Source organism: Anoplophora glabripennis, unplaced genomic scaffold (assembly GCF_000390285.2).
Source record: "Anoplophora glabripennis isolate ALB-LARVAE unplaced genomic scaffold, Agla_2.0 scaffold349, whole genome shotgun sequence".
In the NCBI taxonomy this organism is placed as follows: Eukaryota; Metazoa; Arthropoda; class Insecta; order Coleoptera; family Cerambycidae; genus Anoplophora; species Anoplophora glabripennis.
Window position 1 is genome coordinate 85731 of NW_019416444.1, and position 27518 is coordinate 113248.

The window sequence follows — 27518 nt, forward strand, 5'->3', positions numbered from 1 at the left end:
GTTTGTTCAATAAAGCTAGATGAAGAGTGTTAAGCTCTTGTATGAAGCTCACTAATAAACCAATGGAAACCTGTTTAAAGTCAATATTTTAAATATCTAATCTGTTTATTTATGTGTAACATAATTTAATATAGACAAAATATAAGATTAAATAATTTTTACGTGATTTTCAAGTAAAATTTGTTTCGTTTTCTAAATAAATATGGTAATAAATGGTAAAATGTAAGTGGCTTTTTTAAATAATTCTCACAATTAATTATTATCTATGAATAACAAACCGTTAAACAGCTCCCTAGATAAATGATACTATAGATAGGAAACTTGAACAGATTTCGTGGTCATTAACAGCGCTAACTGTCGACACTTTCTCCAACTTCTATTGCTTTCCTTTTCTAGGAATTATCGGTAATACAGTGAGTTAAATTACCTGTAGCCGGTAAAAGATGCGAGCGCCATCTAGTTGTACGCTCTACAACTATATACCTACCTACTCAATATTTGTTTTAGGTATTCTGCCGCCGCTAAATTTAAAATTACATAACAAATCTCACCCTACACAGATCACTCAGAAATTAATTTTGTAAAATAATATTCACATAGATAATTTTTTTTGTCACCATGAGAAAATAAGTACATTTGATAAAAAGCATTAAAATCACTCAAGCATTAAAGACACTTTTAAATGCTCTAATAGTCTTCCTACTTAAAATAAGAAATAATTTTGGTACTGTAACTTTTTAAAATGTTTGTTGAAAAAATTTCAAATTTCAGTACATATTTTGAAAAAAAAAGAGTGAAAATTATTATAGAGTTTCAGTGCTTTCTATATTGTATTAGCTTTCACGGTGAATAAAAAAATATAACAAGTAAATAATTTTACTAAACCAATCTTTGATTAATTCTTGTAATAGAGATTTATTATGCAACTTTAAATTTTTCGTCGTGTTGATATCCATAAAAAAAACTACCTACCTCTGATCACATTTTTTATTAAAGAAAACAAAAAAACAAAACATTTTATTATTAATAAAAAAATGTGATTATATGATGATCAGACATTATTGTTATATAAATAAATGTGAATGAAATACACACTAATAACACAAATAAAACACACACCAACACTCGACAAACCTAACCAACAATAAACAATAAACATGAACAAGAACAAAAATGACATGAAATGATTCATAATTGCTATTGTCAAAATTTATTCTACAAAATCTTTGTGACGACAGCTATTGACTCTTTCTCCAACTTGTATATCCATCTCAAGTCACGTGGTTTCCAGTTTCCCCATATTTTCAAGTATAAGTTCTCGGGCCCTGAACAGCTCATCTGGAGTTTGTAACTTAAAATCTTTTGAAAATGAACTATTTCCGACAAATGTTTGTAAGAAACTTTTTGTAAATATGTGGCGTAAGTTTGGCCAAGTATTTTTCATTTTTAAATTTTCACCATTCTAAAATGTATTTTTCTAGAACTCTCTGGCTCTGCTTTAAAATATTTATTAACAGAAAAAAAAACAATGTTATTCTCAAAACATTTATAAATATGTATATTTAACAAGGAAAAAATCAACATTAAAAATAGCTTCTGAAGAAGTACACAAATGTGGGCACCCATTTCGGTATAGGTCTTTCGGTTTCAGCAGGTAAACCCAATTTATAAAGATTGCTACACTCGTTGTGAAGCCTTTTACTAAATTCCTCATTTTCCGTAATAATACACAGTTGTGTTTCTAGATCCTTTTTGACAGATCTCTCTCCAAAATTAGGGGAACCAATTAGAGTCATGCATGGATATTGACTATCCGGCGAATAGTACCTAAAAATTAAGTAATATTTTTTTGTTTGGTTTAAAAAGCTGAGGAAAATATTTACCACAACCCTTTCGCATGGTAGGTCCAGCCGTTTCTAAGGTATTCAAGTAAATTTATTCGAAACTGCTGCTTGTTGTTTATAACCTGTTTTTGGAATTTTTGTGCTATTAGAGAGTAAGCCCAGGGTATTCCCCCAGCCGGCCCTTTCGCCCCAAGAAAACCATTTGCCTAAAAAATTAGATTAAATAGCCAAAAATTTATTTTTGGACAATTGTCAAGCTCAAACAAGAATAAATAAACACACACGAAAAACTTGAAAATTTGTTGTCCACGACAAGTATTGCAAAATGATGAGTTTTCATTTTTTCTAATATTCTGGTGAAAATGCTTAAATATCCTCCAATTTTCTCAAAAATGTTCTAAGTCTTGAGATATTTACAAAATCAATATTTAAAAAAGTAGAAATTAAAGTGTGTCATGCCACTCATTCTAGGTTTACAACACTACTTATTCGTCATGCTTACTTTGGGATGAGCCATGAGAATATCACACCGTGCTTGCGACTTTTTTATTAAAGTATTCATATACTGGGTGGTAAGATTAAAATAACCAGTGGCTATAGCCAATTTACTACCGTTTGGTGCTTCAGATAACAACTTATCTGTAATTTGCGCGTCTTGTTCAATGCCCAACTGACCCATTTGTACCATTGGTAAAATCCATGTGTCTAAAATACAAAGCGCTTTCTAAGTTAGTAAGTTTCCTTTTTAACACAACATAGAACTCAAAAAAGTGTGAACATTTTTCAAATAATGGCTTTGAATTTTGGTATCAACTTCCGGTATAACCGGAAGTATGATGACCTTGAAAATATTTTAATTTGGGAAGTCCCATGACCCGTATCACACCACCACAATTTCAAAAAAATCCTTAGAGCGATTTACCAGATATCCATCGATGGAGTTCGTAGTTAGACACCCTGTATAAGTATGTGAAATACAAGAGATTGCATTCCTTTCTTGCAAGTTTTGACTCGAATATATAGGAACATTGAAACTCTATAATCATTTGGAATAAATTAATATATTTCGGATTATATTTTGAAATATTTCGGTTAGTACACTTTCAACCCGGATCACTGGATTTCAGAATTCAGCTTTTGTATAAGAATTGAATATTAAGATTTTTCACCGGATTTATTTCAAAATGGTTTTTCCATTATTTTTAAGATTTTGAAAATTTCTGTTTAAAAGATTTGCTACCTTTATTGAGTTCTATGTAAAAGGAAAATCCCAATATAAAAAATACCCTTTATATTTAAATATTTACAGTTACTGTGACTAGTGCTGGCAAAAACCGGAAAAAAGTGAAACCGGTTAACCGGGTTCCGTAAAAACCGATTTCAAATAAAACCAGTTAGTCAAATAGTTGTTAAAACCGAATATTCCAAAACCGGTTATTCGAATAACCCGTTACTCGAATAATGGCTAAAACCGGATATCTGAAAATCGGTGCTTTGTAAAACTGACGAGATATATGATGTAATTCACATATCCGCATATTTTAAATTTTAAATTTAAATCTAATGTTAAAAGTTAAAATGTTAAACCAGTTAAAATAGTTGCACTTGTTATTGTGATTCTTCAATTTATTATTATATAAATGGATTTGGTCGTTTGGTCTGTGGGTGTGGGTGACTGTTTTTTTTATCAGTCTGTGTCTGTGACCCAGGATAAAATATAAAGATAAAAATTGTATTTCCCTTAATAGTTCAACCCTTCTAATATGTATGTACTATGTAGCCTGTATCAATAACTACATAACACAAAGACTATATTATGGTGTTATGTAGTTATTGGCCATAAATAAATAATCCTATTATTCGGATGTTTGAATAGATTATGGAATAATCGGTTATTTGAATAATCGGATATTTGAAGAATCGAACAACCGGTTTTCGGGTTTCGTAAAAATCCGAATTATCCGAAACCGGTTAACCGACTATCCAAAAAACCGATTTCAGTTGCCAGCACTAACTGTGACTAATAGTTAAAGTTCAAACACTCACCAAAACCTTCCTGTTTATGCACGTTTTGTTCATCTTTGGCTTCCAACAAATACTGCTCAATAGTGTCCCCAGCTTTTTCAACAAATTCAGTTTTATTACCCTCATAAGGTGCATGCTTCCATTCTTCATTCATCCCGACATTATTGTTCCTGTCCATTTGCAGACTAAATCTCTGCACCCTGCTCACTAACCCCGAATAAAAATCGCTTAGTCTCTTGTCTTTTATTACGAAATACCTATCTTGTCTATTGGTGAAATAATCATTTGATAAATTAGCACCACTTATGATTAAAGTGTCATCAAAAATGTATAGTTTCATGTGTTGTAGTCCTAGAAGTTCGTTCCAACGATTAGGGGTGTATTTTTTCAATAATCCACGTAAGGCCGGGGTATGATATAAAGAAACTTTACAGTTGGAATCATTTTCTAGTAACAAAGGCTGTAGCATTGTCCTTGAATTATTTTCAAATCGACTACCTCTTGTGTAGTCCAATAAAATATTTATTTTTAAATGGTTGCTTTTGAAATGATCATTATTTTTTAATGTTTCTACAATCTTCTCTTCCAACTTGCCATTGCCTAGGTAAAGACTTACTAATGTGATTCTCTTTGTTGCATCGCGGCAAAATTTTAGTAAAGTATTATAAAACTGTTCGGGTTCGGTCAAAATTGTAATATTTTTGGCATTTATTGGGAAACATGGTGTAACGTTAGTCAACCAGCCAAACTGTAACGTTTCTTTCTTTGTAAAAGGATTAGGATAAAATATAGCTTCTGTTGGCTGAGAAGTAGTTTCGATCACAGTGTTCAAAAGTCTCCTTAACATTGTAGCCTGAAATAGATAAAATAAATTCTTCATTTTGTAGGTTACATTGCCTAAATTTTATTTTATAAATAGTGCCAGATAAGTCACAAGGCATAATATATTTTTTGTTTAAAAATGCATCCATATAATGACTAATATTTGGCAAACATACAATACTGGACAATTTATTTATTTGTTTTTATTTACCTAGTTACACCATTTAGAAATCCGATAGTTTACGAAAAAATAGTCAAATATCTTCTCTAATCATATTAATCCTCATTATCTACCAGGTAATTAATGATGTTTCACATCAAAAAAATAAAAATGTTTAAAAATCTTGACAGCTGTCAAAACAGAAGCTGTCGCGGTAATATAGATTGCTGTAATGCTGTGAATGATTTCATTTTGCATGGAGCAAGGATGTTTATAATTATAAGATAAGTGTCGTTGGCATGGAGCATTTTCTGTAGTAAGGTGTAGCATATCTCATTGTCTGCATTTGATGAGATTTAACATTAGAGGCTTGTTTTGGTTCTATCAGCGGATAGTCATAGAACAGTTTAGAATAGTTACCCAACTGTATTATCAGTATGTCTTGGCTTAGATATTCTTATGAACTAATTTGAATAGTCCTAGGACAGTTCTTTTGACGAAACCAAATCAGACCTTAGAGCATATACTACATGGAGGTGTACGCTTACGGCGACCATGTAGACGAGTGATAGAGAGAGAAAGAGAAAGTTTGGGTCAAGGTCCGTAAAAAAAAAACGGTGTATCAAATGTGATGGCAAACATAAAATATTTTTGCTAAGCTTGCCTTTTATGATCTTGACTGCATCCATAAGGGGTCTCTGAGGACATACAGGGTGATTCAGAACTTATCCAAAAAAAAAAATTCTGGATGTACAGGGGACCCTTACAAATACAATTTTGTAAAGAAAAAATCAAAAAGGGCAGTTCGAAAATGATTTAAAAATACACTTCTGCACGGCACTGGAAACTGGTTCACTGTAAAACCTGACAACGCACAATGCGACCGGCATGGCGGTGTGATAAAAACGGACAAAAACATTCGCAAGGAAAGAAATATGTAAATACAATTTTATCGCCCTATTTTATATCGGCAAATTAAACTGCTTTTGCCTTTATTAATTAATAAAATTAATTTGTGTTTTTAAATAATAAAATCATTTGACATACCCGATGTTACAACATTGTTCAAAATTTTATCCACCTATGTGTAAACACATTTGGGTCCGTTGTACTCAGTTTCAACGAACTAACACAAATGTTGTCTTGTTTCACCATAACACAAATGCTTCACTATAATTTAAAACGATATCCATCAACTCCGAGTACACGCAAACCATTTTTGTCACTAATAACTACCCATTTTTGACACTAACCACTAAAAACCTATTGTAAACGACTCAGATAACAGGTAAGTATCGCAACGACGATTGCTAAATCCGAATTCAGTATTCGGAGTCGCTGAGGCCATGTGGCGAATGATGCTAGAGACTACAGTTGTCCAGCTATGTAGTGGTTGAACGTACTATAACTTCAATATTTTTTGTCTCGAAAACTATAAGGATTTTACAAAAAATTTTTTTACGATGTTGATTCCATTTCTCATGCTGCATCTATTACCAAATTTTGTTGGATAAGTTGTGAACCACCCTGTATATATTTTTAATTTTATTGTATTTCTCTTTGCATTTATTACCATTTCTTGATGAGGAGTCGTGGACTATGATTCGACTTTGACTGGTTTTCGGGCGTTGGCGCATCAGGTTGAGCTGCGCCACGTCCGGCGGTGACAACATTTTTAATTTTAACATTAAGGCGATGTTTCGCATCATATTTAGCTATGACCTGTACAAATTTAGTTTCGTGTAAATATCTCGGTTTCAAAAATACAATAGCTATGTATGTTTTCAACTACGAGATTTGAATAATTCCAAAATTTCGAATTTTCATCACCAAGAACGGCGGTGACAACATTTTTAACATTTAGGCCTTAAGGCCATGTTTCGCATGCATCGTATTAGCTATGTCCTGTACAAATTAAGTTTCGTGCAACTCTAGTGTTTTGATCAGTATCACTGTCCTTTTATGTGGTGGCTAGGCACTATAGTTTATAAATGAGGTCACCGTGGATACCTGCAAGCTTGATTAGTTTTGTTCACTGCGCCTTGTAGTGTATAGCAGCTTTAGATCTGTTGTGTATGGCAACTTAAGAGCTGGGTTATGAGGGTCTATCATTGATCTAGTAGTAGTTTATAAGGTCTATGGGGTCTATGCTCTGTCTATGCCATAGGTAGGACAGACCTAGGCGAGCAGCTTAAAGAGCTATTCGAGTTATGAGCTCATTTTTTAAGAATGTTATTTAGAAAATGAAAATATATTTTATTTATTATTTTGGATTAATAATTCAATAATATGGTCAATAATTAGACAGATTACAAAAAAAAAACATTAATTTAGAGTGAGTACAAACTCTTTCCAGGTATCTGTACACTAGTTATAAATCTGTCGATGTTTAGGGTCGACGTTCGATCACAGGTAGGGGCATCTCTTAGAGATTCTCTTACGCGGTTTGGATTTTTACGGCACCATTCCCACTGCTAGGCTCTGCCGTTCTGACCATTTTCAAACGTCTGAAACGTAACATCCTTCTGGATTGGCCTCTATATAGGTTCGTTGAATTTTGAGAATTTCTGACCTCCGAACATCGAACCTGGAACAGCTTCGTCGCCCTTGTTTCACGTCTTTGGGGATATGGGCAGCTGCGATGGAGTGTTTTTGACTGCTTGAAACTGTGTGCAGCATCGATCTGTGGCAGCGCTTCCATTTCCGTGCCGTGTGGATTTTTCCGGCTCTGTTTTTCCGATTGAAAAGCGTGGTGAATTTTCGAATGCGACAGTATCAATCCGTTCTTTTGCCATATATACAGTAATTGTATATTTTTTAGTTATGTAGGCTATTTAGAATAATCTATTTTAATCCTGTATCTCAAAAATCACAAGTTTGCTGAAATAAGGTTCATATTCTCATTTATTTTACAGGCTATCAAAGGTAATAATATATGGAATGTACAAATTACCCTTGGAAATATAACCTGCAGTGACACCAAATCTTTTCGGTGCGAGGTCAATTAGATTCACTATTGTATTTTCTGATTTCGTGATTTGTTTTGTATATTTTTTTTTACTTTTTGTGTAAAATTGTATTTTATTTTTATTAGCTCTTCCTGTATTTTACTTTACTTTAATGCCAACTTAAAAAAAAATTGTAATAAAAATAATATTATCGATGAATTCACTAGAAAAATACAAAATCTTTTTCACGCTGAAAGATACACTTTTGCTGAAGTAAGGTTTATATAAACTTTTTTTACATTTTTCGGCAGAAAATCATTTGTATAATTTTGTTGGTTCTATGGAATATTGCACCACCCTGTAGATGGAAATAAAAGACCCATTTAAAATGTAACTATTTTATTTTCTAGTTTTTCATAATGTTGCTTAGGCAGTTCATAACAGACAATGTTTAAATAATTGGAAATAACAAAAATGGAATAATGGTAATGGTTTAAACAGTTACAGCTTACACTTTCATAATTCAATATCAGTGTATCTACCTGAGTGTAAAAAAATACAATTTCTTTGTGACAGAATATGTGCGAATTGTCTACCGTTGTAAGGCGATGCGTGTGGAGTTTTCGTGTAAATATAATTATCAACTAGCACTTTCTTTGGTAGGCTTTCCTTATTTTTTTTTTATCTTTATGACTAGTTATAATATCACTCGGAAACATAATCTGCGCCCTTTACTTACAACTCTTCATGTGTAAGTAAAGACCCCGTAGCCCGTCCCGGGAAAACGACGTCGACGCTTACATAACCTCACGTGCGACGTCCTTGAGGCGTCAATGTGACGTTTTCCCGGTCCAAGTCCAACTACAAGAACTACAAAGGTTTTCCAACTTAAATAATAGAAATTATTGTCAACAGTGTATGGAATTATTGCGAAAATGGAGTGTGGTAAGTGGTAAACGAGTAAAAAAAATGCTATATAAATATATTCACAGGACGGGATAGAACGAAAATAGGAACTCGAGTGGCGCTTTGTTGCGGATTCGTTCGCGCCAAAGTAAACTAAATGCATTGACAACAATTTCTAAACTAATATAAATAAACCATACAAAAATTTATTCATCTCAGTCTTTGGTATAAATATCAAATAAATATAAATTATATACACATGATATATACAAGTGTTACTGTGCTTGTATCCTTGACTATTTCTTACGCATTCTCTCCCCCTCACTCTCTCTCACTCTTAAAAACAAAAACTACACCGGAAAATACTCAAGAATGCAAAATGGAAATTCCTACTACGCGATGATCCACCTTCATAGAAAAATCAGTACAAAAACGGTTAAACTTATTTACAGAAACCAGACGAACAATTATTTAACAATTAGGGCTATACCCAAAACCTATTGTATAACACGTATTGACTGTTGACGCCATCCCCCTGGTTCTCCAGCACCGCATCCTCCGTGGGGTTCATGATGTTGAAGAGGATGGCGAAAATGGTGCAGGCCGCGTACACTCCCAGGGCTATCCACCAGAGGAGCTGCTCGTGCAGCTTCTGCTCGAAATTTTTCAGCACCAACAGGCCTATGGTTAGGCCCGCCAGAGCGCCCGTTAGGTGGGCCACGTATGACACAGGGGGGCCCATGACTTCTTCGGCGTATCTCGAATATACTGCATATCCTACATCACACGATGCTGCAACAAAAAGCATTAGTCACTAAAGGAAGAATACACTTTTCAGTCAATGTTACACTGAACATAAAAAATTGATGAAAGAAGCTGTAGCTGCTAATGATGCTCTTATGAGCTACAAACTTTTTCACTTGAATGACAAGAAATAATAATACTAAGACAAGATTAGTAATAACTAGTAAAAATATCTACTTGTAGCTCTTTTTGGGCATGCACATTGAAGCAGGACTAATATTTTGATTTAATCTGAAAATTATTCAAAAGAATTGTGAAATGTAACTCAGAGCGACAGGATGTATTTTTTCATGTTACACGTTCAAGGTACTCACCGATTGCAAAAATTCCAAACAGTCTTAAGATGCCACACTGCATGTTATTGTAGTTCAGCAGCACGTTGGCTAGGTGGGCCGCAAGGAGGGCGTACACCCCGCCCGAGGCACCCACGAGGTAGACGTAGGGATCGAACACCGAGGTGCCCAGTGATCCGGCCACCACACCGGCCATGTAGATGAGGGCCACCCGGCCGGAGCCGTGGACCATCTCCAGGGGGAGGCCTACCAGCAGTTGGACAACCAGATTGAAGCCCAGATGTAACCATCTGAAATCAAAATGAGAAAAATTTAGAGAAACTTATAAGAAATATAAAATATATAATATTTATTAAAAACAGAGAAGAGTTAAATTCCAACAAACAATTTTCTTGACAGCAGCTCTGAAATGAATAACACTACATTACATTCAAAGATCTTTTGTCTGTCTCTTGGATCTCATCATTCAGTTTCAGTGTTTGTAATAACTGTAACATGTCTTCGATCACTAGTCATAAAACTGTCAAAATACACCTGGTACAAGAAACGGTAAAAACGTTCCGCAGGGTAATAGAGCTATTCCAATTTTAAGTTACTAGATATTGCGGCTTGTCACACAATCAGGAACATCGCGATCGACGAAATAAGATAAATTACGCATAAGTAATAAATTAACTCTTTTCGTGGCGCGCGTTTTTATATTTGACTGCATCAACTGTCTTCTAGCCGCAGTCAACCTAACCTTCAATGTCAAGACTTAGATGGACCCTCTTAATGATTCTTCTAATGAATTGTTACGGCGTGTATTTATCGGTAAACGTATCACGAACAGTTCGTACGCAGTTACAAGCCCGTTTGCAAGCACTTGGCATCTACAAAACGAATTTTTGTGCTCGCGAACTGTTCACGATCACCCAGCAGTCTATTTTACGTCGAGCTGGCTAAAATTGCGTCGACTGTTGGTAATTTCAAAAGGTATATTCCCGAATATCTGTTTGGTGTAAATTGAAATGTTCACGTTAAATTTGTCATAATTGTCCCGTTTATGAAGTGAAAGATGAAAAAGGTGTAATGCTTATAGGAAAATATCGGGAAAAGGAAGTTATATCGGAAAAGTAAGTTTTATGGAGCTTTGTCAGCTTTATTGTCAGTTCCGTGGACGATCTAGCTGATGTTTAGACATCGCTCTGAACAATTTAGACAGCACAAACAAGAATTTGATCCGTTTAGAACGATGACATTCATTTACCGGTAAACGTAGAATACTGGTAAACAACAGTAATTGCAAAATTTCGTAGACTGTTCGCGACATGTTTTGGAGAGCTCGACGTGAAATAAAGATTCTAATGTACTTACGGCTGCAGCAATTTTAAATATTTTAGGAACAGGCTATTTTGTAATCGCGAGCTGTTCATGAACTCTGGTGCACGCACCTTTACATTTCACGTCCATTTCCGATGGACTTTGTCATATAGACTTTGATGATGGAATCAAAAATTTTAATATATGTACGTGTCCTTTATTCAATAAGATTGACTCCAAGAATGTTGCATCACACTTTAAAATAAAATAAATAAATAGCATAATAATTTAGAATTATGGTGTACTTTGTTATTAATTTGGCAGTGCAAATAACGGTCAATACAATTTTTTCTTTTCAAAACTAACGGCAGGTGGGGTGCAAAGTATAGGGAATCATACTGTACATCAACTTTAAAACATTAGAATTTTCATAAAAAATCATGTAAACAGTATATCGTTATATAGTGTGGTAAGAAATTATTCGTAATATAATACGTTGTTTAGATAGATAAGTGAATTATGAAAGTTACTGAAAAAATGATGACCAGCAAAAGCCATTTTACGGTATTTAGACGTGCAATTAAAAAACAAAACTCATTGTAAATAATTATAAACGTATTTAATCTTTTTGAAGTTATGATAATGAGACTAACAAGTTGATTATCGGCTGCAACAATATAACAATACCGGATTATGTAACTACACCGAACAAGAAAAGTTGGGCTATTAATAAAAGTCTGAGAAAAACCAGAGTGTGGCTTGAGAAAACACCATCGTACAGAATTGAATTAAGTGATGGTAAAAGTGAGGCTTAATGCATTATCCCAAAACCGCGAATATCTAATTTTAATAACTTTTTACGGCGTTTTAACGCTGTTACAGTCGATCTACTTCCAGGCGTTATAAAACGAATTAACTGCCGCTTTCGGCAGATATTTCTCTTTTTCGGCAGCGCGAGCCGCGCTGTCGAAAACAAACACACAAAACAAATTTGTGTACTCTGCTTATGTAAAAATACCCACGCCATAAAAACGGTCTACTTTACGACGGTCGTGGAATACTTTCTTCAAGCCAGCCGCCCCGTATTGTTTGTTTGGAGGTAGGTAATTAGAAAGTGTAGACGGAAGATATTCCAATAGTTTCGGTAAAAAACCACTAACGGAGGAATAGTCATCGGGCTATTCCTGGGAATTGCGTAACAGCGGGACCATCCTGCTATTAAATAATCATGGGCAGCTTCCTGCCTTTAAACTGGGAGAAATTTTATTAAATAATGGGACCTAATTCCAACGAAGGCTGCCGGACACTTATTTTATTAGACAAATAGATCACAGTGATATGGTTTAATTTCATAGATGAGATAAACATAATACGGGGGAAATATTAATTTACTCGCTCCGTGTTAGGAATATTTACGTGCAAATGCCCGATGACATCAATACCGAAAAATGCTGCATTATTATAGATGACAGTTTGATGCTAGAGAAGCGAATTCGTTCCAAGTAGCTTATAAACTCCATGGGTGAATTAATCAACCTTCGAAACAGTGCATAATCTAAGGGTTAGTTCTAACCGAAAAGGCAGTTCTTAAAAAAAAAAGTTAGTTCTAAAAGTTAAAAATGGCAGTTGCAAAATTTGATTGCCTGAAGTACTATGAAATTGAAATTTCATGAATACTTGTTAACCTCTAAAAGGCTAATAAATAAATCAATAAATAAATAAATAACATAAATTTATTGAAATAAAACAATGACTATGTACTTTGAGTACAGTACATGAACATTTAAAATTAATGAACTAGATAGGATATAATAAAGAATTAGAGTTTATTATCCGGCATTTAAAAAGTACTGCATCTTTTTTTTATATTGGGCTTTATGTTGGGAACAACAAGTTATTTGCACAAATCGAATTTTTTGGGCGCTATCTTTGAGCTAGCCTAGGGTGATTGATTTATGGTAGTTCTTATAATTTCTTACATTATCCCCTGCTTCGAAATCTGTAAACCCAGAAGTCGACCAAGAAACATTTTTTTTACCACAGATAATTCCTTACTAAACATTAATCAAATGATTTTCAAAATATCAATACTACTCAAGTAGGTACTGGTTACTATAACAAAAACAAAGCACAACTTACAAATGCACAATCCTTAAAAGCTGTTTCATTAAAAAACAATTTAAAATAAATGAAAAAACAGTCAATTCGACAGGGCTAACTAGGTACTATGTCAATCGGCAAATATGTTATAAGTTTTACTAATTTTTAAGCCAGTAAAAGTAACATTTAAAAAAAAAATTCTCGACAGCGTATACAAAGATACTTTCAGTCCTCAAGACTTTTTCCTTTTAGAAATTGGGTATATTAGTGAAGAAATAATATTTTTTCAACAAATTACGTGTATTTTTTTAAGTAAAATGAACTTTTTTTCTCATTTTGACAAGTTTTATCATTTCTTGAAAGATTTTCCTATTCATAGGTAGGTATTTATTTTGCTACCTTTGAAACAATTAATAAGTATATGAGTTATTTTTACGAAAATAGTTTTACCTAACCAAAAATCTAACTGACAAAAGCAGACAGGTACAAAAATATATAATACACCTCACTGTATATCGTTATTGGAAATTATTGATTTCAACACAGAAAAATCTACGAGTGTGGTGGGTTTATTTAAAGCATCGCCCTTTTTAATTTAATATACTGAATTATTGTTTTTGATGAAGGTATAACGATAATAAAAATTACAGTTCATTAATCATACACCGTTTATTATTCAATTCTTTAGTGCATCAAGTCCACCGTACATTTTTCTGCGTTGAAATCAATAATTTCCAATTAACACAAGTACTGTTAACTTTGAGTATAGGGAACTATAGTATCATTTTAAAGTAATTTTAACTGTGCATACATTAATGTTATAATATATAGGTTGTACCATTTGAAATATTCGAGTAAATTCAACTTTTAACGTCACAATAATGGTCACATGTTCTTAAACATTCTGTATGAATTTTTGCTAATTTGACATCAACTTGGTTGAATTCCATTGCTTTTAAATTATTCATGCAAAATTTCATTAATAAATAAAGCTAAATGAAGGAGTTATTCTGTTTTCAAAAATCACTTGCATCTCTCATTTTTTTTCGAAAATTGATAACTTGAAAACTGTCACATTTTGACCTATAGTACCTTATATGAAATTAGTCTAGATTTCACCAAGAATTAAAAAATGCAAAAATATACAGTGTTCCATTTGAAATACCATAGCTGATGATGACTTTGAAATAACATAGTTGATGAGTGCGAGAAAGTTGACACTATTTTCATTGACTAGATCTTTTTATAAACCCCTGCATGCAAATTTTCAGATTTCAATTTTGACTACTTTTTGAGATAATCCTACTGGGCCCTTTTCGTGATACACCCTGTAGATGGTGCAGTGATCAAAGGAATTTTTTCCATGGCAAAAACTTGTGCACGTACATTAGGTATAAAATATTTTCGAATAACCACTGCTTTCCAAGATAACTCACACTAAAAGATTTTTTTAATGCAAAATTACAACTTTTTTAAAATCAGTTTTAGGTTATAGGTATCGTTTTGGTTAATTCGTAAATAAGCATTTCATCGAACTTGCTTTGAAATAACGATTTCTTATAATTGAAACATAAATTGTACAAAATTTGTTATTCTAGGTCGTAAAGTATCCCTTTAGTTTTTTTTTGGTATTGAGATTTTTTGCGAGCTGATGGCGCAAGTAATAGAGTAAAGAAAAAATTATGTTTATTCAATCAATACAATTAAATTGTGAAAGTAAAATGGATTTTTCATGTAATAAAGAATATTAGAATATTTGTATCTTGAAGTACTGAAGACAAAAAATTAAGAAAACATCTGAAAATACTTTACTGGCTTATTTTGAATACAAGGTCGTGAAAGTGAAACCTGCAACATTATAGTCAATTTACTCTATAGTAAAAAGTACCCTGAATATCCAAGAAAATATTATTATAAAATGAGTCGCAAAACTGGTGATCTACTTGAAAAGTAAGTCGGTTGGATATCGTCCAAAGAAGTCTTTTGACGAAAGTAGAAATCGAGACATTTGTACAAGAACCTTCTGATGAACATTTCTTGTTAATGAAAGTAACGCAAGTTACTCTATAAAAGGACGAATTATTCTCTGTAAGTACGATATTTTTTGTTAGGTTGTTTTAAATAATGGACATTCACGTGGTTTGTAGAAGAAAAAGGTTACTAAATATGAAGGTACATAATATAGAAGATAAAGACAATGTGATTATCATTAAAATTCCCGTCAGTAAGACGCATACTCAGAGGACACTTGTCAATTCAGATGTATTTCATATTATATTATATTGAAAACACTGTTTTGCGCTCTAAGTTTATTAAAGATTGTTTTGTATTATTATTATACAAACCGAAATTTCGTTTGTACTCAGAATTGAAGTCATTCATACCAACCAGACAACTCTTTACAAGTCTTTTTATTTTTTTAGATATCGGAATGGGGAATTTTAAATGTAACGCCCTGTATATCTTTTAATTTAGAGACAGACCTAACGCCTTCAACGTTTCATAAATTTGTTATTTATGTCGAGTATACAAAAAAGCGGAAAGATATTTTTGTGGATTTCGTCTAGTATATCCATCGCTACCATCTCCATACGATAACGTAAACAATGTCTATCCGAATAAGTCTATGAGTCATCTGCTAATATCTAGGAAGGAACTGGGACAGACGTTATTTATTCATGCTCGGTGCTTTGAATATACAAAGAGACGCAAGCACGCGGGGTACACGGTTTTTTCGTCAGGTACGACGCGAAATAGCTTATGCGACAATAAAAAACAAATATAATGTGAAAACACCCAACGAAATTGTTCAATAGGTGCCATTAATTAATTAAATCATTTATACATTTTAAGAATTGCTCCTATTAAAAATGAAATTAATATACAGGGCGATTCAGTCATAATGTTATTAACTTTAACCACGTATCCAAAAGGCCTAATAAATACAGAAAATCGAAAAAAAAATTATTCGACCTGTTAAAAAATAAGCAAATAACCACTTAACTCCCGTTAATTTGGCGCCCAACACGGCGCCGGTGGACTATATAGCGTTCGAATGTTGAAGCGAAACAGCTAATTTCCCCAGTCGTCTAGAATTTTGCAATTGCTTTTAAAATCAAAGTACAACGGATCCTGAAACTTCATTAAGAAAGTACTACGGATGAATGTTTTTTAGCTGAACTATCATTTTAAATAGATATTAAAAATATTAAATTGTATAACCCAACATTCGAAAACAATTATTACACAGCCCCACAAAAAAAAAGTGTTCGGACTTGTGGGTCGGACATATGTATTCCCATGTATTTTTTGACGCTGAATCCGATCCCGAGCTCAGAAATGGCCCTCCACGTCTGGAATTGGCGCAGGGGCCAAAAATGGCCTCTATAGGGCCTGAAAGATGGATTCCGGGATGAGGCGAGGTCGAAGGTGCATTCTAAAGCCAAAGCCGGATTTGTGGTCGAAAAGTTTATGGCCAACTGAAATTTCCCGTTTGGGACCGGGAAAATGACCCCTTAGGGGCCTGAAAATCGTGTTTCGGACGTCGCAATCGCAACAGTGGTATTTTTATGTACTTTTAAATTCTGGAACTCAAACTGTGCTCGAATTCCAGAATTTAAAAACCATTTAACACCACTGTTGCGATTGCGACGTCCGAAACACGATTTTCCGGCCCCTAAGGGGTCATTTTCCCGGTCCCAAACGGGGAATTTCAGTTGGCCATAAACTTTTCGACCACAAATCCGGCTTTGGCTTTAGAATGCACCTTCGACCTCGCCTCATCCCGGAATCCATCTTTCAGGCCCTATAGAGGCCATTTTTGGCCCCTGGGGCCAATTCCAGACGTGGAGGGCCATTTCTGAGCTCGGGATCGGATTCAGCGTCGAAAAATACATGGGAATACATATGTCCGACCCACAAGTCCGAACACTTTTTTTTTGTGGGGCTGTGTTGCGATTGCGACGTCCGAAACACGATTTTCCGGCCCCTAAGGGGTCATTTTCCCGGTCCCAAACAGAAAATTTCAGTTGGCCATAAACTTTTCGACCACAAATCCGGGTTTGGCTTTAAAATGCACCTTCGACCTCACCATATTCCGGAATCCATCTTTCATACCCTATAGAGGCCATTTTTGGCCCCTGGGGCCAATTCCAGACATGGAGGGCCATTTCTGAGCTCGGGATCGGATTCAGCGTCGAAAAATACATGGGAATATATATGTCCGACCCACAAGTCCGAACACTTTTTTTTTTTTGTGGGGCTGTGTTATCCTTATACATTTGTGTTTCTTAACAAATAAATAATACTTGATAATATTTAAAACGTAAAAGATATCTTATTCATTCATGTGTCGAACTAAAAAGCTCTGTTTATTCGATGTAGTTCCCTATGGATTAAATAGGCATTAAAACCTAGGTTAATGACCGCATATTTTAGTAAGTCAAGATTCATTCTTGATAAACCTTTTACAGTGAGCTGTCAAGAGCGGCCCCAAATATGAATTTTAATTTTTTCTAATCGCGTATTCATATTCTACTCATTTTTCCCTATCTTCTCTTAAAATTAATTATATTATGACTGAATCACCCTGTATATCTGAATATTGACAGATAATAAATTAAGTCTGTCAAAATAAAATTAATTCGTGGTTGAACTTTGTATGGTTTTTGTTCGAAGTAAAGTTATATTAGATTAAAAATAGGACATAATTTATTTGAAGGTTTGCAACATTATTTAATGATTTCAATATATCAGACATTTGTTATTCCATTGATAATATTTAGCCGGATTATGTTTTTATATTTTTGATAATTATTAACTACTATTGTGTTTGTAGAACAATTTAAATAGGTACAATTGTTTTTTGAACACCAAGTCTGCAAATTGGTTAAAGACTTCTGTAATATTAAGCAGTTATCTAAATAACAGCTTACTACAATCAACGACTTGACAAATATCGTTAATAAAAATTAGAAATAATAAAAGTCCAAGGTTTGAGCCCTGAGGGACACCTGAAGTTGTGAAGTAATTATTTGATACAAACCCATTATATAAAACGTTGTACTGTATTATTTAAGTGTGATTTAAATGGAGATAACGTGTCGCTGTTAAAGTCAAATAAAATTAAATCTTAATAAAAAAACCGAACTTACCCTGCATGTAACATCATGTACAACATGAACCTCCATATCTCAGTCCTTTTGTCTGGTCTATATATGAATATAGAGTCTATTGGTACTGGACCAGCTGGATTTAATTCTCCTGTGCTTACGGAGTAATATGTGAAAAACCCCAACTGTAACAAAGATAAAAAATTGTTAATTTTCTTGTACACACTCCCTCCAACAAATGGAAGTCATTTTTTTCTGTTCTAGGTTGAAAACTCAGTTAAAAAATGGCTAGTTTTAATATGAGCTTGGATTCTTACATTTGGGAAAGAAGAACATTTCCTGCAACTTACATCCCCCGATCAATAAATTTGGAACCCCCGTCAGATGTTTCGGTTGATTTTGTACGGCTGGCACGTGTTCTGGCTTCTCCCGATGCCGCGACAGAGGGACTTTCCGTATTCTCGAAATAAATGAACCGCATTTTTCGTCACATTTACCCTAATTTAATGCGAAATAGGGGAGCGGTAGCCCAACAACGGGGGGTGACTATGCAGTACAGCTGTCGCATAAACTTGTGGTGCCTTTCTCAATTAAGTATCAAAGTAGCAACCACTCGAAATATATTTTCAGAAGTGTATTCGAAAAAAAATGTTAACATTCCTTATACTTAGTGTTTGAGAACTTCCTGTCATGTAATGGGGATAATTAGAATTCTTCATTTTATGAACAAAATTCAAATGTAACTTTATGTTCACAAAGTAGTTCCATTTTATAGGTACAACAAATTATGAAGGATAAACCCTTTTTTAAGTTGGCTTTTATCGATGTAATCGCAATATTTCAAAGAATAAATTGTTAAAAGTCTTTCCCAAGTCAGTTGAACACGTATAAAAATGCCTAGCAATAAAATTTAATGAGTTTCATAGACGTCCCTAAAAAAGTTTTCTGCTAAAAGTAAAAAATTATTATTTGTATATAATGTGTAGAAAATTTCTATTTTATGTTCATTTGGCCAACAACATTTTCTTTATATAAATTATAAATTGGCGGCTGAATTGTCATGTCATTGATATTTTCAAATTTTTAGCTTCCTGTTTACGCAATGATCTATAACACCTTTTTTAATAATACGGAAAATTGTGGACATTGAAATTTTAGTTAATATGTGAATTCTATTTATAATTTTGCATTATCTGATTTTTCATTTTCTGCCTTTTTTAAATAATCGTAAATATTTAAAACGAGACGCTGACATTGAACATGTAAATCTTTATTTTTAAATTCTAAATCTGTTCTACAATAATCGGTTCTACTAATTCAATATTGTCTGGCGGTATTTCGTTTTGTTCCGTTTCAAAAGGTCTCCAAAATGCCATGTAATAATATTAGTAAACAAAATATTGCAGTTGTAATATGAATGGTTAATAGAAGGTGAAGGTGCAGGTGCAAAATTACCTGAATCACACCAAATTCCGCACTGCTGCACTGCACTGCTAGGCAATTTGTCAACAACTGAAATTTATGGCCCAGTCGCCCAGTGCAGCTGTGTTTGTACGCCGTTTGCCCGCGCGCGCATTTATCAACTGGGCGTATACATTTCTACCACCTCCACGTTTAGTTCGATCAGACCTGTATATAGGTATGGCTAAATAAATATAGGAACAAGTTTTTCAAATATTTCAATGCCGAGTTGCCGAACCTGGTACATACTGCCTAGCTGTTTGGTCTTCAATCGAGATCAGAAAGACTATACATAAATTCAACCCTATTTGTTTTCTCAACGTAGAATTTGATGGTAAAAATACAAATACCTGCGAAGATGAATAATTTAAGACTTGAACAAATTTGTTTTCTTTTGAGCTTTTCTTCTGCAACCAACGAGAAACGATTTCGTACACATTTTACAGCAAGCGACCGGAGCAGACCGGAGCGCATTGCACCGTGAAACACTATTTGCCTATAAAATACACTTACGTTATTATTATATTAATTATTGTAAATAGGCGACATTAATTACGCAATTTTTCGCTTTAAGCCGTCCAAGGCCTCGTGGCGAAACGTTGCGAAAATAACAATAAATCTTAAAAATTGGAATCCATTAGCGTTTTATGTAATCAAAACGGGACATCAGAGTAAAAAACGGACATTTAGGAAAACTACTGGCAGGTAAGCAGGTCTTTTTCGCTGTCGCGATAACCTTGCTTCAACAATTTCAATGGGAGAAAATGTTAATAGCAACGACGCAACATTACGGATACGCCGCTCGGGTCGTAAGATGTACCAAGTGGCCCAAGAAAGCCCAAGACTCTTAAAAAGCGTATTCATTAAAGTTGTTACGCGCAAATACAGGTCCGAAAACGTGTAACACACTGACTTAAAATTCGAACCATGAAAAATATCGAAGTTCGACACGACAATTTGTTTTCTAAGATGTTATGATGTTTTTTGTGCAAGTTGCAGACACAATTTACAATTTTTACATCCATGCTTTGAGTTTGTTAAATAGAAATACAGTTTGAAGAGTACAGGGGAAAGAAAAAATATTTTTCTCAACTTTAAGATACGCTGTAAAAAGATTATGTACTTATTAAACTTTACTAAGATTCATTAAAATATTCATTCGTACAAGAGAATCGATTTTTTTGAAGAAAGTATGGAACATTTCGTATAAAATCTAAATTTATACCAGTCACAATTTTCAAATCGTCCATTGGTGTCAGTAGTAGGTATAGCTAGTGGAACTCTATGACACTTCGATGGCATTTCCATCCAGAAGTGAGCAAAGAATAGGAGGGTTCATTGAAGGTTGCCGAACAATTCTTGGAATTGATTTGAAGAAGTAGCAGCAACAATGATCAGAAAGTTTAGTTCGAAGTTTTGCCACCAGGATTTAGTAGACTTCGCTGTTATGTCAAGTGTAGGCATTAGACACCTGTGTAAATTAGCCATCCTAAACCAGATGTATCTGAAGAAGTGGTCGATAATGACCAGAGGATTTAGTTGTGAAATCTACCGCCTGGATCTTATAGATGTCGTTATGTCAGGTGCCAAGGCATTCAAAGCAAGATTTAAATTATGACTGACAAATTACAAACATTCTCAAAGTGAATTTAATTTTTTTATTCATTTCGAAAGCCATTTATTCAATGGGTTTTCACTCAATTACAGAACAGGAGGGTGTAGAACGGAAATAAAACCTACATATTAAAAAAAAAACAATATTAAAATCAACATGACAGAAACTATTGAAATTCAATTTTACATTAGTAAAATTTAATCAATTATTCCCTTTCTCTGAAATAATGGAATATTAATTTAAATAATTAAACTAGGCTTGGCGCTATAAGGATTTAATTTTAATGGCATTGTATCAGCCACAGATAATGTGGTATCTTCCAATATTTCAATTATATTAGAAAATTAAATACGGGACAACTGCTTTCTCTTTTTTAACTTTGACATCATATAAGACATAAAGAAATAGATTAAAATATGTATTGTGAAATTTCAAAATTTCAAATACAATGTCAAGTGTAGTAATTTTTGTATTTGTTGTATATATGCACTATAGAGAACACCCTGTATAAAACAAACCTTTCATTTCATCAAAAATGTTGGTTCAAACTATTTACATCATTATATGGATTTTGATACATCGTTCTATATGTTTGAAATATTTTAATTATCTTTTTGATCTCCAACTTTTAATATTATTTTGTATCTTAAACAATAACAGCGCTGTACTACTAGAATATATTCAAGAAAAAAAAACGTTTCTTCTTGTATTAAATTTATGGACACCAAAAAATTAATGAAAAATTGGAAAATTTAAATTTTATGTCAGAAACTTTAATCTGAAAACTAGGAAACGACAAGGACATATATCCAAAACACTGTTTTCTTGAGCCACTTGGTACAGTTGGTTTAACAGCGATTATATAAAACGCGTCGAGTTTTATGCAAATATGAGCCGACATTCACTTGTTTCTTCCTAAAACAATGAGATTTTTTTCCTAAATCGGCCGCCTAGAAAGGTTCCCAACTAATATGGATGTGAGAACGCACACAATTAAGGCATTGTTAATTATTACGCGGTCGCTTATTATGTCGCGAAAGCTTTTTCCCTCGGCTCTTTATGTAATGTGTCATGCGAGTGCATTCCTCAGGGTTACTTAGCATTCACATAAAATTGCATTTTATTAAATTCCCTGAATAATAAACCATCAAAATGCGGCGCGCGGCGACCGATTCCTTTAACTTCCTCCTATTTCGCGGCGCAGGACCGGACCGCGCCGATTTCTCCCAAAACAAGATTTTTGAAAATGTTTAATTGTCAAACCAAACATTGACACATTTGTGAAATAAACAGGTGCATCTCTGCACCTGTGCAGACAGTGGAAGTGATAGAAAAACCCCGATCTGAATATTTTGTTAGCTGTTTTTTTTTGCCTCGGCATGAATTTACTGCTCGCGGTAAAATTAGTTGCTTCTTAACTGTTATATTTGTGCGTCTAAAAGTCTCTTGTGTTTTGTATTGGTCTAGAATGCGTAATATTGTAATAATCGAATGCTATTTTTGTTAATAGTTACTATTTCATTACCGTGGATCATAATTACAATAATTATAAATTGGTCGATATGCTATTGGCATATGGCGAATGCAAACAAAATACTGCGATGCCAACACTTCTCTGCCTCGGTTTTATCCTCCGACAAAACTATTTTTAACCGCAAAGTAATTCCAGGCCAGTAAGTCCAAACAAATCATTGGCATAGGAATATTAAATTTTCTTAAGGATAATAACTTCCTACAAATTCTAAATCAACCGTTTTACTCAGCATGAGAACAATAATAACAATGATAAAAATTATATTTGATATTTTATTACAAAATGGAAAATTTCCCTTCGCTATCGAGCCAGTACGGCCCTGCGCCCGTACGGTTCGTCGATAAGCCAGTGTTTTGACTGGGCAATAGTTGCCATAGGAACAATATCGCACGGCGCGCATTTTCTACATTCCCTCGAAAACCTGCCAAGCCCCGTCGCATTTTTTAACGACCCGCCGTGTCTTCTTTAATTAGACCCCCTTGTCGGAACGGTCACCGGCCGGGCCTAATCTCAGGCGCCATCTGTGGCGAGAAATGTGACAGTTTTTTACGGGCCACTTTAATGGTCGTCGATGGCGCTAATGAAGACGTCGATAATAATTAATTGTTGTGAAACGGAAGGCGATAAGGGAGAGAATCTGAATCATTTCGTATGGATCTTTTAAATACGTTGAGAGGGTCAGGTGTTATTGGACTTTTTTTCTTTAACCATATTAGCAGATTTTGGATCAACGGCTTAAATTTTGTCGTACGATATCGCAAAATATGAATGAAAGAATAAATAAGCACAAAAATTATATAAAAAAGTTAGGAACGGGGTTGTGTTACTGTTTCCATTCACTCTTATACAGAGCGTTTCTGAAGTAAGTCCGTCCCTTGAAAAGGGTGATAGAGGGCACGAAAATGCACTGCGGCGCGCTGCAGTTTCGATATCAAAGGTGCAGCTGGTTGCCGCACCAGGGCCCGCTTTAAATTTGTTTATACCTTGTGGAATTTTTTGATAGTTGCAATTACGTTAACGCGATGATAAGTGGAACATAAGATGAATTAAACTAGAAATTTTGAAAAAAATTGTTTTTTAAATTTTGAGATCGTAAACAGGCCCATTCAGCTTTTCCATCGGCGTAAAAACTCTTAGGGTTGTTTACCTTCTGGTGTCTATTAGGGTTCCCGATTTGGGGTAAATACCTAGGCTCGTGCCCCTCGGTCGACACGTGTTTCCACGATTCCAGAAACACCGGGCCGCGCGAGAATTGATAACTTCCGACCTGCGGCCCGTGCAGATGCCAGCCGCAGACTTTATACCCCCGTTAATGACGAGAACCGAAACGCGAAGACGTAATCGGGACTATTTTTAAATGGGCCGCGCACCTCTGCCGGCTGGCTCTCTCTCCTTGTTTATGTTTAATTAAAATATTGGCCTCCCCGATAATGTACGCGAAACACGCGAGGTAAACATTAGAAAAGATACATTTCATTGCGAATCATCCTCGTTAATTTGTCGACGCGTACGTCCTACAAATTGACCGGCGCGACAGAATTTGCGTGAATATTAGCAAGACACATACGCAGAGTTTTGTCTTGTCCGCGAATATGAACACAGAAAATTCTTCCGGTTTAACCACCCAAGCCCATCAGTTCCTATTGCCCTATTACAGGGATAAATATGGAGAAAAACTGAAAGCTTTCTCATTCTCCCTGTTACTATTAAAACCGCGATTTTAAAGTTAAAAGTTTTGTGAGATTTTACACTACTATCTGCTATCTGCTATGATTATTTTCTTGTCAAATTTTGGAAAACTGTAGGTATTAGTGCTTTTCCCTCATAATCTCACTCTGTAGCATTTTTATTAAAATACAGTCATTTTTAACTTATATATAAAAAAATAAAATGACAACTCCTGCTACATTTTCATTGAAAAAGGGAAATTCACACTTGATCATTGTTTCTCGAATTAGAAATTTCACTCCAGGAAACTTGTAATGTGTCTTTCCGAAGTCAGTTGAATTTAATGAGTTTCATAGGCGTCTCTAAAAAAGTTTTCTGCTAAAGGTAAAAATTTATAATAATTTGTATATAATGTGTAGAAAATTTCTATTATGTTCATTTGGCCAACAACATACAGGGTGATTCACAACTTATTCAAAAAAATTTGGGAATAGATGCAGCATGAGAAATGGAATCAATATCGTAAAACAAATTTTTGTAAAATCCTTAGTTTCCGAAAAAGAAAATATTGAAGTTATAGTACATTCAACCACTACATAACTGGACAACTGTAGTCTCTAGCATCATTCGCCACGTGGCCTCAGAGACTCCGAATACTGAAATCGGATTTTGCAATCGTCGTTGCGACAGTATTTACCTGTTATCTATGGTGTTTACAATATTTTTTTGGTAGTTAGTGTCAAAAATGGTTTGCGTGTAGGTATAGCAACTCGGAGTTGATGGATATCGTTTTAATTTATGGTGAAGCATTTGTGTTATGGTGAAGCAAGACAATATTTGTGTTAGTTCGTAAAAACTGAGTACTACGGACCCAAATGTGTTTACACGTTGGTGGATAAAATTTTGAACAATTGTTGTAACATATGTCAAATGATTTTATTATTTAAAAACACAAATTAATTTTATTGATTAATAAAGGCAAAAGCAGTTGAATTTGCCGATATATAATAGGTGCGATAAAATTCTATTTACATATTTCTTTCCTTCCGAAAGTTTTTGTCCGTTTTTATCACACCGCCATGCCGGTCGCATTGTGCGAGGCCAGGTTTTACAGTAGACCAGTTTCCAGTGCCGTGCAGAAGTGTATTTTTAAATCATTTTCGAACTGCCCTTTTTGATTTTTTCGTTACAAAATTGTATTTGTAAGGGTCCACTGTACATCCAGATTTTTTTTTTAATAAGTTCTGAATCACCCTGTATTTTAATTATTTATGTCCTCAAAAAATTTTATTACAATGATGGTAAATTTCGTATTGTTCCGTTTAAAAAGGTCTCCAAAATGTCATGTACTTAATACAGAGATCCAGAAGTGTTTGGAGATCGCAGCCTGTGCCTATCTCTGTCAATACTACAGATTTTTATATGCTAAAGATGGTGTTAGAAACAGGCTGCGTTCCCCAAACGCTTCAATCATTCTGGATCTCCCTGTATTAGCAAACAAAATATCCCTATTATTTCTCCCTTTCGCAATAGTAATATCTATGATTAATAGAAGGTGCCTATTATAAATTAAAATTACTTGATTCACACCAAATTCCGCATTGCTGCACTGTACTGTTAGGCAGCCACTTGTTAACAACTGCGATTTATTGCCCAGTCGTCCAATGCAGCTATGTTTGTATTTCGTTTGCTCGCGCGCGCTTTCTTCAACTGGTCGTATACATTTCTACCACCTCAATTTTTAGTTCGGCCAGACCTGGATATAAGTATGGCTAAATAAATATGAGAACAAGTTTTTCAAATATTCCAATGCCGAGTTGCTGCGTCAGTGACCGAACCTGGTACATACTGCCAACCTCTATATAGAGACTATAGTATTTAATACTAATATTATTGAACTCTGTTTTGTGTGGACATGTTCATATTTTAGAAAAAAGAGTCCACTTCTATTCAGAACCACTTACACCCGACGATTATTATAAGATTGTGTTGATTTGTTATTTTCACGAACGGTGTTTCATTTTAACTGCCTGTAAGTGTATGTATCCATCCCTCAGTAAAAAAAAAAAATAATATTTATGTAGGTACAAAATTAGTTTCCTGGCGAGGATAGGAATGTCAAAGGCAGTAGGGGCCCATAAATATTTTTGTGAATGTACATATTTCAAAGTTTTTTTTGGACATTATCGTCTAAAAAGACGCTTATTTATTAATTCTTTTCAATTCCAGTTTAAGAGTGTTTCTGCTACAGTGAAGTCAGCGATTCTCAACAAGTTTTCTATTAAAAAAATCATGCATGAACTTTAACTATTTTATTAATACTTTTTTTGCAAAAACTATTAAGTCACATACGGTGTATTATTTCTACTTAATACATATATACATGTACTATGTATTAATGGCTCTATTTCTGTAGACGTTCAATCAAACTCGTTCAAAAATAGATCATCTCGGAGGGAATATAACCACATATTCACATATAAAAAAATAATAGTCAACATTTTTCTGAACTTAGTACATGAGACAATATTATAATAATTAAATGCTACTTAAAAATTTAAGTTTTAATCGACCCTTATTTTTTTAAATATTAAGGAACTTTCATTTTGCTTTTGGTAATACAGGCCTCATATCTCGAATCTGTTTCAGTTTAAACTATTCTCTTTAATTGTATGTTAATTGCTAAACAAGGTGTCAATTTGATGACATTTCTGTTTCCCGAATTTACAAATTGTAGACAGGCACAGGAATTGTTGGTAATACAACTGCTTATTTCGTAGTTTTTAACAGTGACGGTCCTAAATGTACCGATGGAACGCCATGCGTATGCCCTGCTATTGACAGACGGACTAAATTTAGACCGGGAATTAATTTCACTGAAAACTTTTTGTCGTTAACCGATGGGATCTATAATGAGTTCCGCTA

At 34.1% G+C, this 27518-nt stretch overlaps 2 protein-coding genes across 2 annotated transcripts in view; both read right to left on the reverse strand.

Annotated features, from left to right (window-relative positions):
• Window positions 1–1531: 1531 nt before the first annotated feature.
• LOC108910353 (CDP-diacylglycerol--glycerol-3-phosphate 3-phosphatidyltransferase, mitochondrial) lies at window positions 1532–5057 on the reverse strand. The gene is made up of 5 exons (XM_018714925.2): window positions 4903–5057; window positions 3891–4722; window positions 2347–2549; window positions 1884–2050; window positions 1532–1827 (listed from the first exon to the last, which is right to left on the reverse strand). The coding sequence occupies exons 2-5, from the start codon at window positions 4714–4716 to the stop codon at window positions 1584–1586; spliced, it is 1440 nt and encodes a 479-aa protein (XP_018570441.1). The 5' UTR covers window positions 4717–4722; window positions 4903–5057; the 3' UTR covers window positions 1532–1583.
• A 3124-nt stretch (window positions 5058–8181) lies between these two features.
• LOC108910354 (protein rhomboid-like) overlaps window positions 8182–27518 on the reverse strand; it is a 78521-nt gene continuing 59184 nt past the window's right edge. Inside the window, exons 4-6 of the mRNA XM_018714927.1 lie at window positions 18358–18500; window positions 9824–10092; window positions 8182–9497 (exon numbers count right to left, since the gene is read on the reverse strand). Of these exons, the coding sequence (XP_018570443.1) occupies window positions 9190–9497; window positions 9824–10092; window positions 18358–18500 (720 nt within the window). The 3' untranslated portion in view covers window positions 8182–9189. The remainder of the gene's footprint in view (window positions 9498–9823; window positions 10093–18357; window positions 18501–27518) is intronic.

Coding starts and splice junctions, on each gene's coding strand:
- LOC108910353 (XM_018714925.2), bottom strand. CDS start 4,716: ATGTTAAGGAGACTTTTGAACACTGTGATCGAAACTACTTCTCAGCCA. Junction 2,550..3,890: donor GCATAAACAGGAAGGTTTTG/GTGAGTGTTTGA, acceptor TTTGTATTTTAG/ACACATGGATTTTACCAATG. Junction 2,051..2,346: donor TTCTCATGGCTCATCCCAAA/GTAAGCATGACG, acceptor CTAATTTTTTAG/GCAAATGGTTTTCTTGGGGC.